Here is a 13,520-nt window from a genome sequence, read left to right on the forward strand (position 1 = left end):
GTCAGTAACCAACAGATACCTCCGTCGTGCCCAGAGCACTAGTATATAGTGTAATGAACGGATGAAGATGAACGATCTACTGTATGAGGTTTCTCGAGGGCAGGGCATACAACAGGTACGCCCAATGAACGGATGAAGACGCACGATCTATGAGCTAGTACACTATACCAATCCAATCAACGGACGAAGAGAATTTGATTAGGTAACAACAGCATATTTACACGCCAAAACCATATGCAGAATAAAGTAGAATCTGCACGTAAGGTATGTGTTAAAAATCTTCCTTTTCGAACCTAACAGCGAAACCAAAATGTTAGATGACCAAACATTTGACAGGGTGAGGAGAATTAGCAGTGTTTTCCAAAATATCAGCACCAACCACACCCCCAAACGGCTCACCTACAGCCTAACAAAACAACACAACCAACTGTAACACATATCATAAGCTTTCTGTGATCGAAGGGAAGAGGAAAAGAATTCCTCCCTCACGAAACAGATGTCTTGCAAGAAATGCAAATTCACCTGAAACCAGTAAGAAAAACGAGCACCTGAGTACACGGCTCACTATTTATATGTACCTGCGGCTTGAGCATTGTTGCTACCATCATTCCAAAGTAACCAGCCAGCAGCAGTCCTCATCGATCTATAGATGGCTTCCCTCCTGCTGCTGCTGCAAGCCATCATCCGTGGTGCCGACGAGGGGCGTCTCGGCACAAGGGAGGTGCCAGAGGAGGTGAAGCAGCCCAAGATGTTCTCCCCAAACCCTCTGTTGGAGCACAAGGGATGCAGGCTCGACGACGACGACATGGAAGAAGAACGGTGGCTGGTTGCCTGCTTGCAGTGGCCCCGGACCAATCACCAATCAGCTTGGATGCAGACGATCTGATCTCATCGATCACTTATATTCATAAATGGAGTGCCTGTCAATCTCGAATGAAGATGGCTGGCTCTGCCTTCCAATGTAGTTCTTGCCTACATTGCCTAGGATAAAGTATTTTGTGTCTGAACAAATGTTGGTTGATTTCTTGCATGGCTAGTACAAAATGTTCAACATAACAGAGCTATCTCACTGCCAATAAAACTCTATCTGTATACAGGAAGCAAGAACTTGTTATTGGTGAAATTTCTTTCACACATTTCAATGGCCGGTCAAATATACAGCATCCCAAATGATCAACATTTCAGACAGGTGGCAATTCAACCCCAGTCGACAAAAGGAAGTGGAGGATAGCCACCTTCGGGGGGAGGTTGCAGCGATGGAGGTAAGTTGCCCCATGAAGTGTGGCCTGTTAGTATGTTTCCTGTGAAATGTGACAGAAATAAACGTAGCATTATCAAATGGAAGCTCATAAAGAGGTTAAGTTCAACAGCGAGCCAACAGGTGGGCTTCAACAGGCTCAAGCCTGCCCTAGAAAACATTTTTTTATTACTAGAGCACTCCGGTCTGAGCCTAGCTCCCCAGCCCATCTAAAAGCCCATTCACCATATAGAAGATGAAAAGAATGCAGCAGTTAGCCAGGCCAATAGCTTCACACGCACAAGCACAGCACCACGCGACTCGACGCAGCCAGACAGCCACGCCGCTGGAAGGACAAGCCGCCAAATATTTATTTGTCTAATTCTCAAATTACTTTGCTACGTCAGTAAACTATTAGTCTACTTCATGATCTATTAATTGATTTAGTGTCCAATATAATTTGTTCGCAGTCCCCTCAATAAAGAAAACTTGTTCGCAGATTTACAAAAATGAAGAGAAAGAGTATGAGCATGCACAATTTTTACACAAGCAGTTCAGTTATACCCTTGCCGAACCTGAATTTGCCCCAGCTAATGTGAACCCAGATCCCCTCCCTTGATTTCTGTGAGCACATGTCGTTCCCAACTACCAGTGCCTAGGGTTCCCTCCACGCCGACACCTTAGTCGCGCTCCTCTCTTCCATTTGGCGGCCCCGTCGGTGGCCAGATGAGTGGGGACCTGCCCTTTTTTTGTTAGCTCTAGTAGGTCTTGTTTTCTCTTGGTTTTGGGTTCTCTGGCAGCTCAGCGAGGTGGTCGCGGGCGACGATGGTGTGTTGGGATAAAAATTGTGCTAATTTGGACAGATGACTTGCGGTTGGGCACTTGACCTACATTTCTATATTTTCTATATTTTGGTTAAGAAGGCGTTGTAGGGAAAGGCTGCATACTATAGACCCAAAGTGGTCGGACCCTTCCCCGGACCCTGCGCAAGCGAGAGCTACGTGCACCGGGCTGCCCTTTTTTTGGTTAGAAGGCGTTGTACAATAGCCGTAATAAGCAACATTTCACACCAATACATCAATACTTTCTGACTTTTTATTGTTGCTTCTCTAGTATTGATGTATTGGTGTGTAAATTCATAATACATTAGACAATATTTTCAATGATGATACCAATTTAGTTTAGCTACCATAAAAATATTTAAGCCCACCCTCCATCTTCTTCCTGGATTCACCACTGGTTAAGTATGATGAAACATCTATGAAGCTACCCTGGTAAGAGTTGCCTTTGTAAGCATCAAAATTCATTGCTTTGGAAAAAGCTCCCAAGGATATGACTAGAAGAAGCTGACAGCAAATTGTTAAGTACTAGCATATTACTAAAGCACTTTAATATGTAGTCCATTATCAGGCAGCAACAGGCGGACCTGCTTGCAATCGAATTGCCTCCAAACATCTAAATAGAACCTAATTACTGATTTGGAAACGAGGCAAATGGACCCGTTAGCATGCAAATGGTTATATTCAACAATTTTATGCCACGGGTTCTATCTAGAAAATGACAACTGAGGCATGGAAAATGTGATGAGCAGATAGCTTGCTGCGTATCATAATTTTTGTTTTCCAGTGGCTGCCACAAAATAAAATCAAGTAATATGTCTGGCAAGAGTCTCATGCAAGAAATAGATCACCTGAGAAAGAATTTCCTTCCACCGCCGGATATCCAACAAAATTTGGTTGAGTTCCAAGAAAATTAGACTGTTGCCCCATTGCTCCTGGAACAGGCCCTGAACCATAAAATGAATTCAATACATAAGGCCTGCCCAAGGAATAAATTCAGTACAAAATGAAGTATCTAGCGTGCCAAAATACGTAGCCACGAATTGCAACTAACAATTCGAGCATAACTCGCTCATGTTAACTCTACGGGAAGATGAATACTAGTACTAGTCCACAAGACTATAAATACACCTCAACGATTTTGTAGGCATACAGCTATCATTTCATGGTAAAAGTAAGTGAAGAACGGAATACTGCTTGAATCTCACAAAAGTGTAGCAACCAAACAAAAGTCTACACAACTATCCACCAGAGAACCCAAGCTGAGTCGCTTAAGTCAAGTTTAGCATTGTGAAGCAAGTTTCTAGGATATGAGTTGCATCCTACAAGCCATACATCATGTAAACATATGAATAATTCATTCACATCAAACCCATGCTAGGAGTACCAGAATAGCATCTGAAAGTAAACTGACCAGACGGAGCTAATGCCGGGTTCACAGCATGTGGCTTCGGATGGAAGTACCTGCATGCATCCCCAAACTTGCATGTTCCCTGTAACATCATCAATCAAGAAGCTAACTGAACAATGGTGCACTGAGTAACATCATCCACAAACCATCGCGCATGAACAATTGACCTCAGATTCATCTTGGCACAGCCACGCGTAATGCAGAATGCTGTAGCTAAACTAGTACTCCCTCTGTAAACGAATGTGGTAGGAATTAAGAACTGGTAAGGAAAGGAACGTGCCGTGCGGACGAAGTGGTTGCAGACGCCCTGGCCGAGGATCGCGCCGTCGGGCTGGAGGAGGGGAGATGGGCCGCCGTGGGACTCTGCCGAAGAAGACGGGTTTAGGTTTAGGGTCAAGAATGGGAGGGGGCGGGCAAGGTGTTCGAGGGAATGCGTCATAGGCCTTGAGGAGGGAGGGGAGGGGGACGTAACCTTGGCGGCGGACGGAGTCGTACCAGAGGGCGCGGGCGCGGTGGTGCTGGGCGCCCTGGAGGTGGCGCCTGCGGGCGGCGGCGGTGTCCTGGAACTCCTTGTCGCAGTAGTCGCAGTAGTACTTGCCCAGCGGCATCTCCTTCGTCTGCACCTTCGGGCTTCAGCCGCGTTTGCAATCAGAGATTTCGCGAGAGTTTTCTGACAGTTTCTAAGCAGTGAGATGTACTTATCTCTCGATCTTTCTTTGCTAAAATTCGTCCATCCAAAACTCTCTCGCTAGAGCCTCTTCCTATAATCACGTCATGTTAGGTTCGCTAAAGCAACTTTCCTGCAAATTTCTGAAATCAGCATTTCATTTGTATAACGGGAGTATCCATTTTATTGTTTTTATTGTTTAACAAACGAGGCTGATTTTTTCTGCTTGCGTTTGTACTGTGTTCAAAACTTTTCTGCAAAATTCTGATGTATCTAGAGACATTTTAACTTTTTAGTGTTAAGAACTCCATCCATCACTTAATATAAAACTGTTTTTGACATTGTGCGAACATAATACCAAGCAAAATTGCAAGACGTTTTTCACACGGCCAGTGTCACAGGTCAAAAATTGTCTTATACTTCCTCCGTCCTAAAATATAAGAACATTTTTAATAATGTCAAGACATTATTAAAAATGTTCTTATATTTTAGGACAAAGGGGATATTAAATTACAGAGGAAATATACTCTAGACAAATCTAAGACGACGGACATTAATTTACCAAGGGAGTACATTCACAGCAAAATTGGGTATGCTTCCAGCTTTTTCCGTTCAGAACGTTCGGAAACTTGCCGTGTTATTTCAAAAAAGTTAAGCCCAACCGTAGAAGACTGTATAAGCAAACCCCACAGCATAAGATTGAACGACTGAGTTGCATACATTACAGCTTCATGCAACAGAGTGAAAGATCAACTATTCAAAATGAGCTACAACCGAAACAAGATGAACACAAATCATGGCACGTTGCAACAAACGACTCAATAGGAGACAACAAGTACATAGCACCACTGCAGTAGCAACAGGTAGCCTTCAACAACAGGAATCTAAAACCAGGTGGCGGTGTCCGACGAGCAAGAAACTAGGAAAATCTTGAGGACCCAATACTAGGATCAATTACCATAAATACATTCATACTTCTCTAGAACATATTACAGATCAGCCATGGCAATCCCAATTCTCAGGCGAGGGTTAGTACAAGGGAGGATGAACCGGTTACATTGTCAAGCTTGCATCGCAGCATACTACTACTCAGCTACACAGGTCAACAGGGTGGAGTGGTCATACATCACGTCTTCCAACAACCATAATAGTTCATCATGCTCGCATGCTGCCCAACCAACATCCCCAGGGGAAATGTGGCACTTGTCGATGCAATTCCAACGACTCGTGCGACAAGCATCTCATAGTCACGCATGGGAGCTCTGCTTTCTCGCATGATCTGGGATCAATTTTGCCGCAACATCCGCTGGGATTCCTTTCAGTTCTGAGCACAAACAGAAAGCGAAAATAAGACTAGGTGTTGAAAAATATTCAAGTCTAACACAAGTAATCACTATGATCCCAGCCACCACAAATAATCACTGTTGCATTACTTACCGTTAGGCTTGAAGTTAAAAAGAGGAGGCAGAAAGCGGCAATTCGGAAGGCGGGTACCCGGGTCCCGAAGCTCATCAAAGAAGGGGTGAACAAGTGCCTCAACCTGGACAGCAAGTTAATAGAGATCTTAGTAAAATACCATACTACACAAGATCATTGCAAAAGAATTGTATGAGTGCAGTATTCTCTGTGTTTCAACCACATGATGTGCATTCTAATATACTTACAGCAGTGCATCTTAGGTTGGGCGAGTACTGGAGGAGCCGAGAGACTAGATCAACAGCTTCAGGTGGCATCCTTTTATGGAATACCTACAGATTGCACGTGTTAGTAGGCTGATATGCACCAATACCTAACAGTATATAAACAGCACTACATAGATTTGTACCTTGTGCCATGGGTGTGCTTTAATCTGTGGGAATTTGAACTCTGTATAATTTGGGTTCATGCATTTAATTTCTTCCCTTGTAGGGGTACCAAGGACCTGCAGCAAATGATCAAATTCTATGTGATAAGAACTTTTGCCTGGGAAATAAAAAAGACAACCGATTGCTAAGCACTAGAACTGTTTAACCACCTTGATGATTTCAACAAGCTGGTCCACACCACTTTCACCAGGAAACAGAGGCTGTCAAACAAAATGACCTTGTAAGCCATTATGAACTAACAGTATAGTGCTGATTTGTTAAGGGCTACATTCAAGATGCACAAAGAAAAGCAAGCTGCTTACCTGCCCTAGCATAAGCTCAGCAAGAACACATCCAGCAGACCAAATGTCAATGGCTGTAGTGTACTCAGTAGCACCAAATATGAGCTCTGGAGCCCTATAGTATCGGGAACAAATGTATGATATGTTTGGTTCTCCCTTAACAAGAACTTTTGCACTCCCGAAGTCACACAGTTTCAGCTGGTGAGTATGTGGGTTTACCTACAGTTATAGTTCAGAAAAATCAATCCACAGATAAAAACATGTGATTGATTTTGAGACCAACAGAAGATGAGTAAGTTCTCAGCATACCAAAAGATTCTGTGGCTTGATATCCCTGTGGCAAACTCCAATGCTGCCATGAATGTAAGCCAGAGCCCTACATATCTGTCAAAATAAATAAATATGGGATTAGCAGACGCCCAAGTATAACGCGGTACCCAAAAAAAAAAAGAACATACAGAAATATTACCTGGTATGTATACAGCTTCACATAGATTAGTGGCATGCGCTGGTTCATCTTGTTGTAATGCTTGACAACACGATGGACAGTCTCAGGCACATACTCGAGAACCAAGTTTAGATACAGTTCATCCTTCTCAGTTGTAGAAAAGAAACAATGCTTCAGAGCTACAACATTTGGGTGGTCAAGCAGGCGCATGGTCTGTAGCTCACGGTTCTTGTAGCGCTTATCCTGAAGGACCTTCTTAATGGCAACAGTTTCCCCTGTCTCCAAACATTTAGCCTGCAGAACGGACAGATTAAGGTTATATGAGACACAAGCTCCATGTACACCCAACATTAGTATATAGCAATCACAAGAAAATCTATTATGGTTATATAGGATATCCTAAATGTATAGATAGTTAGCTCAAGACAGGAATACAAAAAAACGCCTTCAGAGTAGATTCATGCGAGGCAATAAGAGAGCTGGCTGCCAATAAATAATAGACAAGCCTGAAGTTGTTGCAACTAACCTGGAATACAATACCAAATGAACCTTGACCAACAATCCGCTCAGCCATGTAGCTCACGGTCTGCAGGTACATCCAAGAACAAGATTATTAACATGAAATAAGTCACATAAACTATTCAGCTCAACAAACTATTCTAAGAAAGGTAGCATTAGCAGAGATTGACAATAATGAAGGCATTTAGGACATTTAGCACGCCACAATTATGTTGTTGGCCCAACGATCGAATCATGCATGCAGGCAAACAGATGAGAACAAAAGGCTGCTGATCCTAATCAAATGTGACATCATAGGAACAAACAGTCACCTGTTTGGGCTGACCATTTTTGCCACCAGTAGTTGTGACAATTATGTGTCCAGTCTCTGTTCCCTTGCCATTAATAATAGTGGCTTCCACTTCCTGCATATGTCATTCAAGCCAATCGTTAGGATTAAGTCGTATTTTTTGGAAATAAAATAGACTGCAGAAGACCCATCCAGATGACGCTTATCTGACCTTATCATCTCTTATCTTCAAATCGTTCATCTGATCTGGTAGCTTCTCAGCACCCATGCTGGTGCCGCTGCTGTTCTTGTGCCCAGACGGAGCAACCCCTACTGAAGCCATCTGTTACGGAAGCCAAGAGACGCCGATTCAGCAGCGCATCAATTCACAGAAGCAGTAGGTGTTTTGGTGTATCTGCAAATCGAATGACCAACATCAGTCATACGAGGTAGCAACAAAATTCAGAATAAACACGCCAGATGCAATTCACGACGGTTAAACACGAAATGTGCCTAACTAGCATAGCCAATTTGAGCGATGAAACGTTTATTTGGCCTAACTATTAGGTCTGCGCTCGGCGACCATGTTCTCGGGGAAAGCAGCTTTCCGCTCGAGAAAGTGGACCTGAAATAACGCAGCGAATGCATCTCATCTCTTGTGCATCTGTTTGGAGGGCATCAATAGATGCAAGGTACCAGCCTCTCAAACAATCACTACTACTGGGTACGATTTGACGGCGTAAATGATCTAGCTAGCAGTAAATAGCAGAAATATTTTAGCATTCGTACGAGTGCTCCCTGCTGACTAAACACCGACACAAATCCAGAACACACGCCGCCGCACCACATCCCTCCTAAGAAGCAACGCGTCGGAGAAAATCAGCTAATCTGCGAGGAATCCTCGCGCAAATTCCCGCAGAGATCGCAAAATGGCCTTGGCTTCCGTCAGGAAAAGGCGCGGATCCTGGCAGAGTCGTAGCCAGGTCACCGGAACGAACAATCAGCACGAGAAGCAGGAAGAGGCCACACGCTGCGCGGACTCAACAGCCACGGATGGATGGACCAGAGAACGCGTCTTCCCGGAGGACGCAAAACCCAGCAGCAGGAAGAACCAAATCGGCGAAGAAGGGGAAGGGACGCGCCGCGATTCATACCTCCTCCTTGCCGAGAGATCGCTGGATTCTCGGCTACCCCGCTCGCTCCGCCCTGTGTTGCGGCTGGGTTGGCTTCCCCCTTTCCTCTCCCCTCTCCCCTCTCCTTTCTGGTTGTCGGGACGCAACGAGATAGCAGTAGTAGTACTAGTCCAGCACCACCGGTGCGAGTGCCAAGGCCAAGGCGGAGGGACGACGCAGCGGCCGAAATGATTTGTGCCTGCCCCCCGCCTGCTGCCGAGGGCAGTCAAAGCAACCCACCACCACGGGAACGCGCGTCACCCGCCACGGCCCCGCCAGCCTCTACGCTCCCCGACAGGTGGGCCGTTTTCCTTAAAGGTCCCACACGTCGGGGTCGTGGAGCGGGTACGCGTCTCGTGGGGGCGCGTGGGGGCTCGGGATCGATGGATCCATTGGGGTTTGGTTGGCCACGCCTTTTGACCGGTCAAATCCGCGGGGCCCGCAGCCTGGACTGGACTGCCTCGGTGGGTCGCCCTTGCCGCTGCTCGCCTGCTTTATCGGCCCTCTCGCCGACGCGCGGGCCCGGCGTCACATGGCCCGCGGGACAGCGAGGGGAAGTGAGAGGGACGCGTGACGGGTGCCGTGTGCTGCCAAGGTACTAGTACTCGCCCTATTTCCCTTTCTTTTCACCGCGTCAGAGGACCGAAAGATTCGAGTAGGTCATGGGGGAAATGACGGGGCTGCCCCCGCCATTTCCCGCTGCGTCTGGTCTGGGTTGGGTAGATCTGGCTGGGGGTTTTGGTTTGGTTTGAACTCGGGGCGGGCTGGTGAACGGTAATGGGCGGCAGTGAGTGGAGAGAGGACCAGCGTCCAGCGGGAAGGGGGCTGAGCATGTGGCTGCAGCGAGGCGTGGGCGAAGTTTTTTCAGGACCGCGGGCGGGGGCAGCAGAGCACAGGTGCTACGTGTAACTCTGAGGCCGGACTGTGTGGTAAAGTACCACGCTGGATGCCAAAATTTCAAATTCACCGGCGAATCTCGCCTCGACAGCGGACCTGGGATGAGATCATGGAAATCATCGGTCTCCGCTCTTGAATTGAGACCCCAGCAGCCGCGAGTTATGGAGTGGGGGCTCGAGTGACGCTGACAGATGCTCCGTCTTGAGTACCCATTCTGAGAGACGGGTTTCGGTTTCAACTCAAGTGAGCCGAGCGGTAAATACCAGCGATTTTTTGTGGCTCCTAGACTCTGGACTTCCAGCGTGTTTAACGATGCAGTACTTCCTCCGTTTTCAGATGTAGCGTATATTTTGTTTTTTGCAAGTTAAACATGTCTATGTCTCACAAAATTAAGGAAAAGGTATCGACATTTACAATACAAAATGAGAACCATTAGATTCACGATGAAGGGTAATTTTATATTTCACAAATAATTGTGTATGTGCAATGCACGTTGATATCAGGCAATATATTAACTGCATTGCACATTAATATTAGATAAAATATATATTACATCTTAATATTAGGTAGGATATAACTATTTTGTTAATGCCAACATTGATATTAGGCATGTGCTAAATGTGTTTACTATCAAACATGTTTAATGCTAAATATTGGAGTGATGTAAACCGTTGGATAGATGCGTTTGAACGGGTGAGATATGTTGGATCTCCACAACTCACTATATTTGTATTGGTATCTCTATCTTCTCTATTACTCTCTCCGTTCTATAATGTGAGATGTTTTTACAAACTAGCATAGCTTGCAAAAGCGTCTTACATTATGAAACGGAGGGAGTATATTTATTTAGTAAGGCCAACTTCACCGCGCGACCCTATCTTGTCCGGGTGTGTCCGTTTGGGGTAGAACGGACGAATAGCGCGGCCCCAAACGAATAAATGTCCGGATTTCGTCCGTTGCCCAAACTTGCGCCGAGTTTGAGGCGAAACGGACACCGCGCGGACGGGCTCGCCGCACGCTCTTGTCCTCCCGTGGCCCGCGTGTCGGGGACACTAGCAGTCCCTTCGCTTCCAATGCCTCCACCCCCTCTCCCCGCCCCGCCCCGCCGTCGGCGCCGCCGCTATTCTCCGCGCCGCCTCCTCACGACCGCAAGGTGTTCGACACTTTGCCCACAAAGGTATGGACAGTGGAGATGAGTTTTTCTTCCACCACTTCATTTGTTCATCGGACGATTCATCATCGCATGATGAAGATCTTGTGGTGGCTACACTGGTCGTTCACGACCACATTCAACGGCAGCTTCCTCGGTACAGGGGATCAGTCCCTGGCTGTGCTCCCAACCTGAACCGCAACAGGAAGAGAGGCAACGCCCTGCTCTATGCCGATTACTTTTCCAACACCCCGCTCTTCAAGCCGGATAAATTCCGTCGCCGTTTTCGAATGGCAAGGCATGTGTTCAATCGTATCCGATAGTGAGTGGTTGCTCATGACCCATACTTCGAGTGCAAGACAGATGCCCTTGGCAAGCTTGGATTCTCCTCTTATCAGAAATGCACTGCGGCCATCCGCATGCTTGCATATGGAATTCCAGGCGATCTAGTGGATGAGTATGTGCGTATGAGTGAGACAACATGTCTGATGTCAATGTACAAGTTCTGCCAGGCTGTGATCGAGGTGTTTGGCCCTGAGTACTTGAGGCAGCCAACTGTCGCTGATACAGAGATATTGTTGGCGACCAACGCAGCTAGAGGCTTTCCAGGCATGCTTGGCAGCATAAATTGTATGCACTGGGAGTGGAAGCACTGTCCATTTGCTTGGCAGGGCCAGTACAAGGGGCATGTCAAGGCGTGCACTGTCACATTAGAAGCGGTGGCTTCGCAGGATCTTTGGATATGGCATTCTTTCTTTGGCATGGCAGGTTCTCACAATGATATCAACGTGCTGCAGCGTTCTCCAGTCTTCGCAAGGCTTGCAGAAGGCCACTCCCCACCTGTCAACTTTGAGATCAACGGCCACCAGTACAACAAGGGATACTATCTAGCTGATGGTATATATCCTCAGTGGTCAACTTTTGTGAAGACAATCTCGAAACCCCAAGGTGAGAAGAGAAAGAGATTTGCCTAAATGCAAGAGAGTGCTAGAAAGGATATGGGACGTGCTTTTGGTGTGCTTCAATCCCGGTGGGGTATCGTTCGAAACCCTGCACTGTCATGGGATGAAATGAAGCTTTGGGAGGTGATGACTGCTTGTGTGGTCATGCACAACATGATCGTCGAGGACGAGCATGATGAGAGTATCTTCGACCAAGGATTTGATTATCAAGGTGAAAATGTTGAGCCCCTGCACCAAGAACCGGACACATTTGAACAGTTTGTCCAATTCCACCATGAACTGCGTGATTGGCACACTCATTTGGATCTTCAAAATGACTTGGTTGAGTACGTGTGGGATCACATTGGCAACCAATAGATGTACTGGTTCATTTTATGTTCAGTCAAGACAATTTCGATTTGGTTGTAAAACTATTTTATTAGAGACAATTTCAATTGGGTTGTAAAGCTGTTTTTATTTTCAGACAAATATTTGGACGTGCAAACTAGTTTTGATATGAAAATATGGGCATTTTTGGCCCAGGCGGACAGGATGGGGCAAAAGGATGCGGCCGCGCGCTGGGCGCACGGCCACCGCATCCCAGAACAGGCCCGAACACGGCCCCATCTCCCTACCCAAAGGGACAAAATCCGGCCAAACCGGACATCCGTTTGGGGTCACGTGGTGGAGTTGGCCTAAATAGAACGTAAGGTTCTCGTTTCACTCTCTTCTTGGTCAAACCTCTATATATATGATCACCCTCTAATTTTTCTCTCAAATAATAATATTCTTTGGAAAGTAAATAATTCTTACTAAATAAATGCTTCACAATAAGATGATAATTTATTCTTCCATCCCTGCTCTGATCTTTCTTCTAAATAATATTTTCTTTGGTAAGTCAATAAACTCTTACCAAAATAAGTGCTTATCAATAAGATGACAGGTAAATCATGACAATTGCATACAAAAACTTGCTAAAATTTTAGCGCATCAATCTAATAGTAGACGTTCAATCACGGGCTAATATATTAGAATGTTTATACTCATGTTGCAATCGCACAGGTAATTATCTAGTAGATATAGATTTAGATATTGATATTGATTTATCTAATATTTTATGTGTTATTAATAGTTTATTCTCGAAACTTGATCAAACATAAAAAATCGACTTTTGAAAAACCTAATATGCACTACATTATAAAACGAAGGAAGTACCACAAGACACAAATTGTCAATGCATGCTTATAAGATAAAATCAATGGTAAATATAGTCGTAGAAATGGAACTAAACACATCGTGCTAGCAACAATGAGACACCTAGGGTAAGGCACGAAGAACTTAGGTGCAACTACTCATTTGATCCTATAAAGTAATCGGAGAGGACAGATCCAAACCATCTCAACCATCTAATCCTACAATCTAATGATCCAAAATCTCCCAATGATGAGCGCACTAACAGTCAATAATTTCACCCATGAGGCCATAAATCTAGCACCCCTTTGTAAAAGTGCATGTGGCACTTAATTTTTTTGGTGTGATGACAATATGGTTAGTAGAACTAATATTAGTTGCTAAAGTTTATCTCAGAATATTTGTTCCATGAAGATCATGTTGGAGTTGTGTGACCCCCCCCCCTCCCAATTCAAAAAGATCAAAGGTGTGGTTTATCGGTGACTCGAAGGTTTTCATTTTAGTTTGATTTGAGCCGTAGAGAAAATCGCACTATTAAGAGGGGTCATCGTGGATGAGTGTCGTGTGGGAATACTTCAAAAACATATACACCAGCCCTCCTACACCTATTACTCATTATCCGTCTGTAGTGTGG

General features: G+C 45.4%; 2 protein-coding genes across 2 annotated transcripts; both read right to left on the minus strand.

Moving 5' to 3' along the window:
• Positions 1 to 267: 267 nt before the first annotated feature.
• LOC125543606 (zinc finger CCCH domain-containing protein 3) lies at positions 268 to 4,207 on the minus strand. Its single transcript, XM_048707002.1, has 5 exons — positions 3,960 to 4,207; positions 3,768 to 3,850; positions 3,491 to 3,569; positions 2,928 to 3,023; positions 268 to 1,301 (listed from the first exon to the last, which is right to left on the minus strand). The coding sequence occupies exons 1-5, from the start codon at positions 4,093 to 4,095 to the stop codon at positions 1,198 to 1,200; spliced, it is 498 nt and encodes a 165-aa protein (XP_048562959.1). The 5' UTR covers positions 4,096 to 4,207; the 3' UTR covers positions 268 to 1,197.
• An 877-nt stretch (positions 4,208 to 5,084) lies between these two features.
• LOC125543607 (glycogen synthase kinase-3 homolog MsK-3) lies at positions 5,085 to 8,915 on the minus strand. The gene is made up of 12 exons (XM_048707003.1): positions 8,690 to 8,915; positions 7,768 to 7,950; positions 7,579 to 7,671; positions 7,275 to 7,334; positions 6,770 to 7,042; positions 6,610 to 6,684; positions 6,322 to 6,519; positions 6,169 to 6,219; positions 5,980 to 6,075; positions 5,819 to 5,902; positions 5,592 to 5,694; positions 5,085 to 5,478 (listed from the first exon to the last, which is right to left on the minus strand). The coding sequence occupies exons 2-12, from the start codon at positions 7,876 to 7,878 to the stop codon at positions 5,402 to 5,404; spliced, it is 1,221 nt and encodes a 406-aa protein (XP_048562960.1). The 5' UTR covers positions 7,879 to 7,950; positions 8,690 to 8,915; the 3' UTR covers positions 5,085 to 5,401.
• Positions 8,916 to 13,520: the final 4,605 nt, after the last annotated feature.

The sequence above is a fragment of the Triticum urartu genome, chromosome 3 (assembly GCF_003073215.2).
Source record: "Triticum urartu cultivar G1812 chromosome 3, Tu2.1, whole genome shotgun sequence".
Classification (NCBI taxonomy): domain Eukaryota; kingdom Viridiplantae; phylum Streptophyta; class Magnoliopsida; order Poales; family Poaceae; genus Triticum; species Triticum urartu.

What these genes read in the sequence shown, in the direction of transcription:
- LOC125543606 (XM_048707002.1), bottom strand. Translation starts at nt 4,095, where the DNA reads ATGCCGCTGGGCAAGTACTACTGCGACTACTGCGACAAGGAGTTCCAG. An exon ending in CCCGGCATTAGCTCCGTCTG is followed by an intron (nt 3,024 to 3,490) that starts GTCAGTTTACTT and finishes TTTATGGTTCAG; the next exon opens with GGCCTGTTCCAGGAGCAATG. An exon ending in GGAAGGAAATTCTTTCTCAG is followed by an intron (nt 1,302 to 2,927) that starts GTGATCTATTTC and finishes CACATTTCACAG; the next exon opens with GAAACATACTAACAGGCCAC.
- LOC125543607 (XM_048707003.1), bottom strand. Translation starts at nt 7,878, where the DNA reads ATGGCTTCAGTAGGGGTTGCTCCGTCTGGGCACAAGAACAGCAGCGGC. An exon ending in TGAAGATAAGAGATGATAAG is followed by an intron (nt 7,672 to 7,767) that starts GTCAGATAAGCG and finishes TGACATATGCAG; the next exon opens with GAAGTGGAAGCCACTATTAT. An exon ending in TGAAGCTGTATACATACCAG is followed by an intron (nt 6,685 to 6,769) that starts GTAATATTTCTG and finishes TTATTTTGACAG; the next exon opens with ATATGTAGGGCTCTGGCTTA.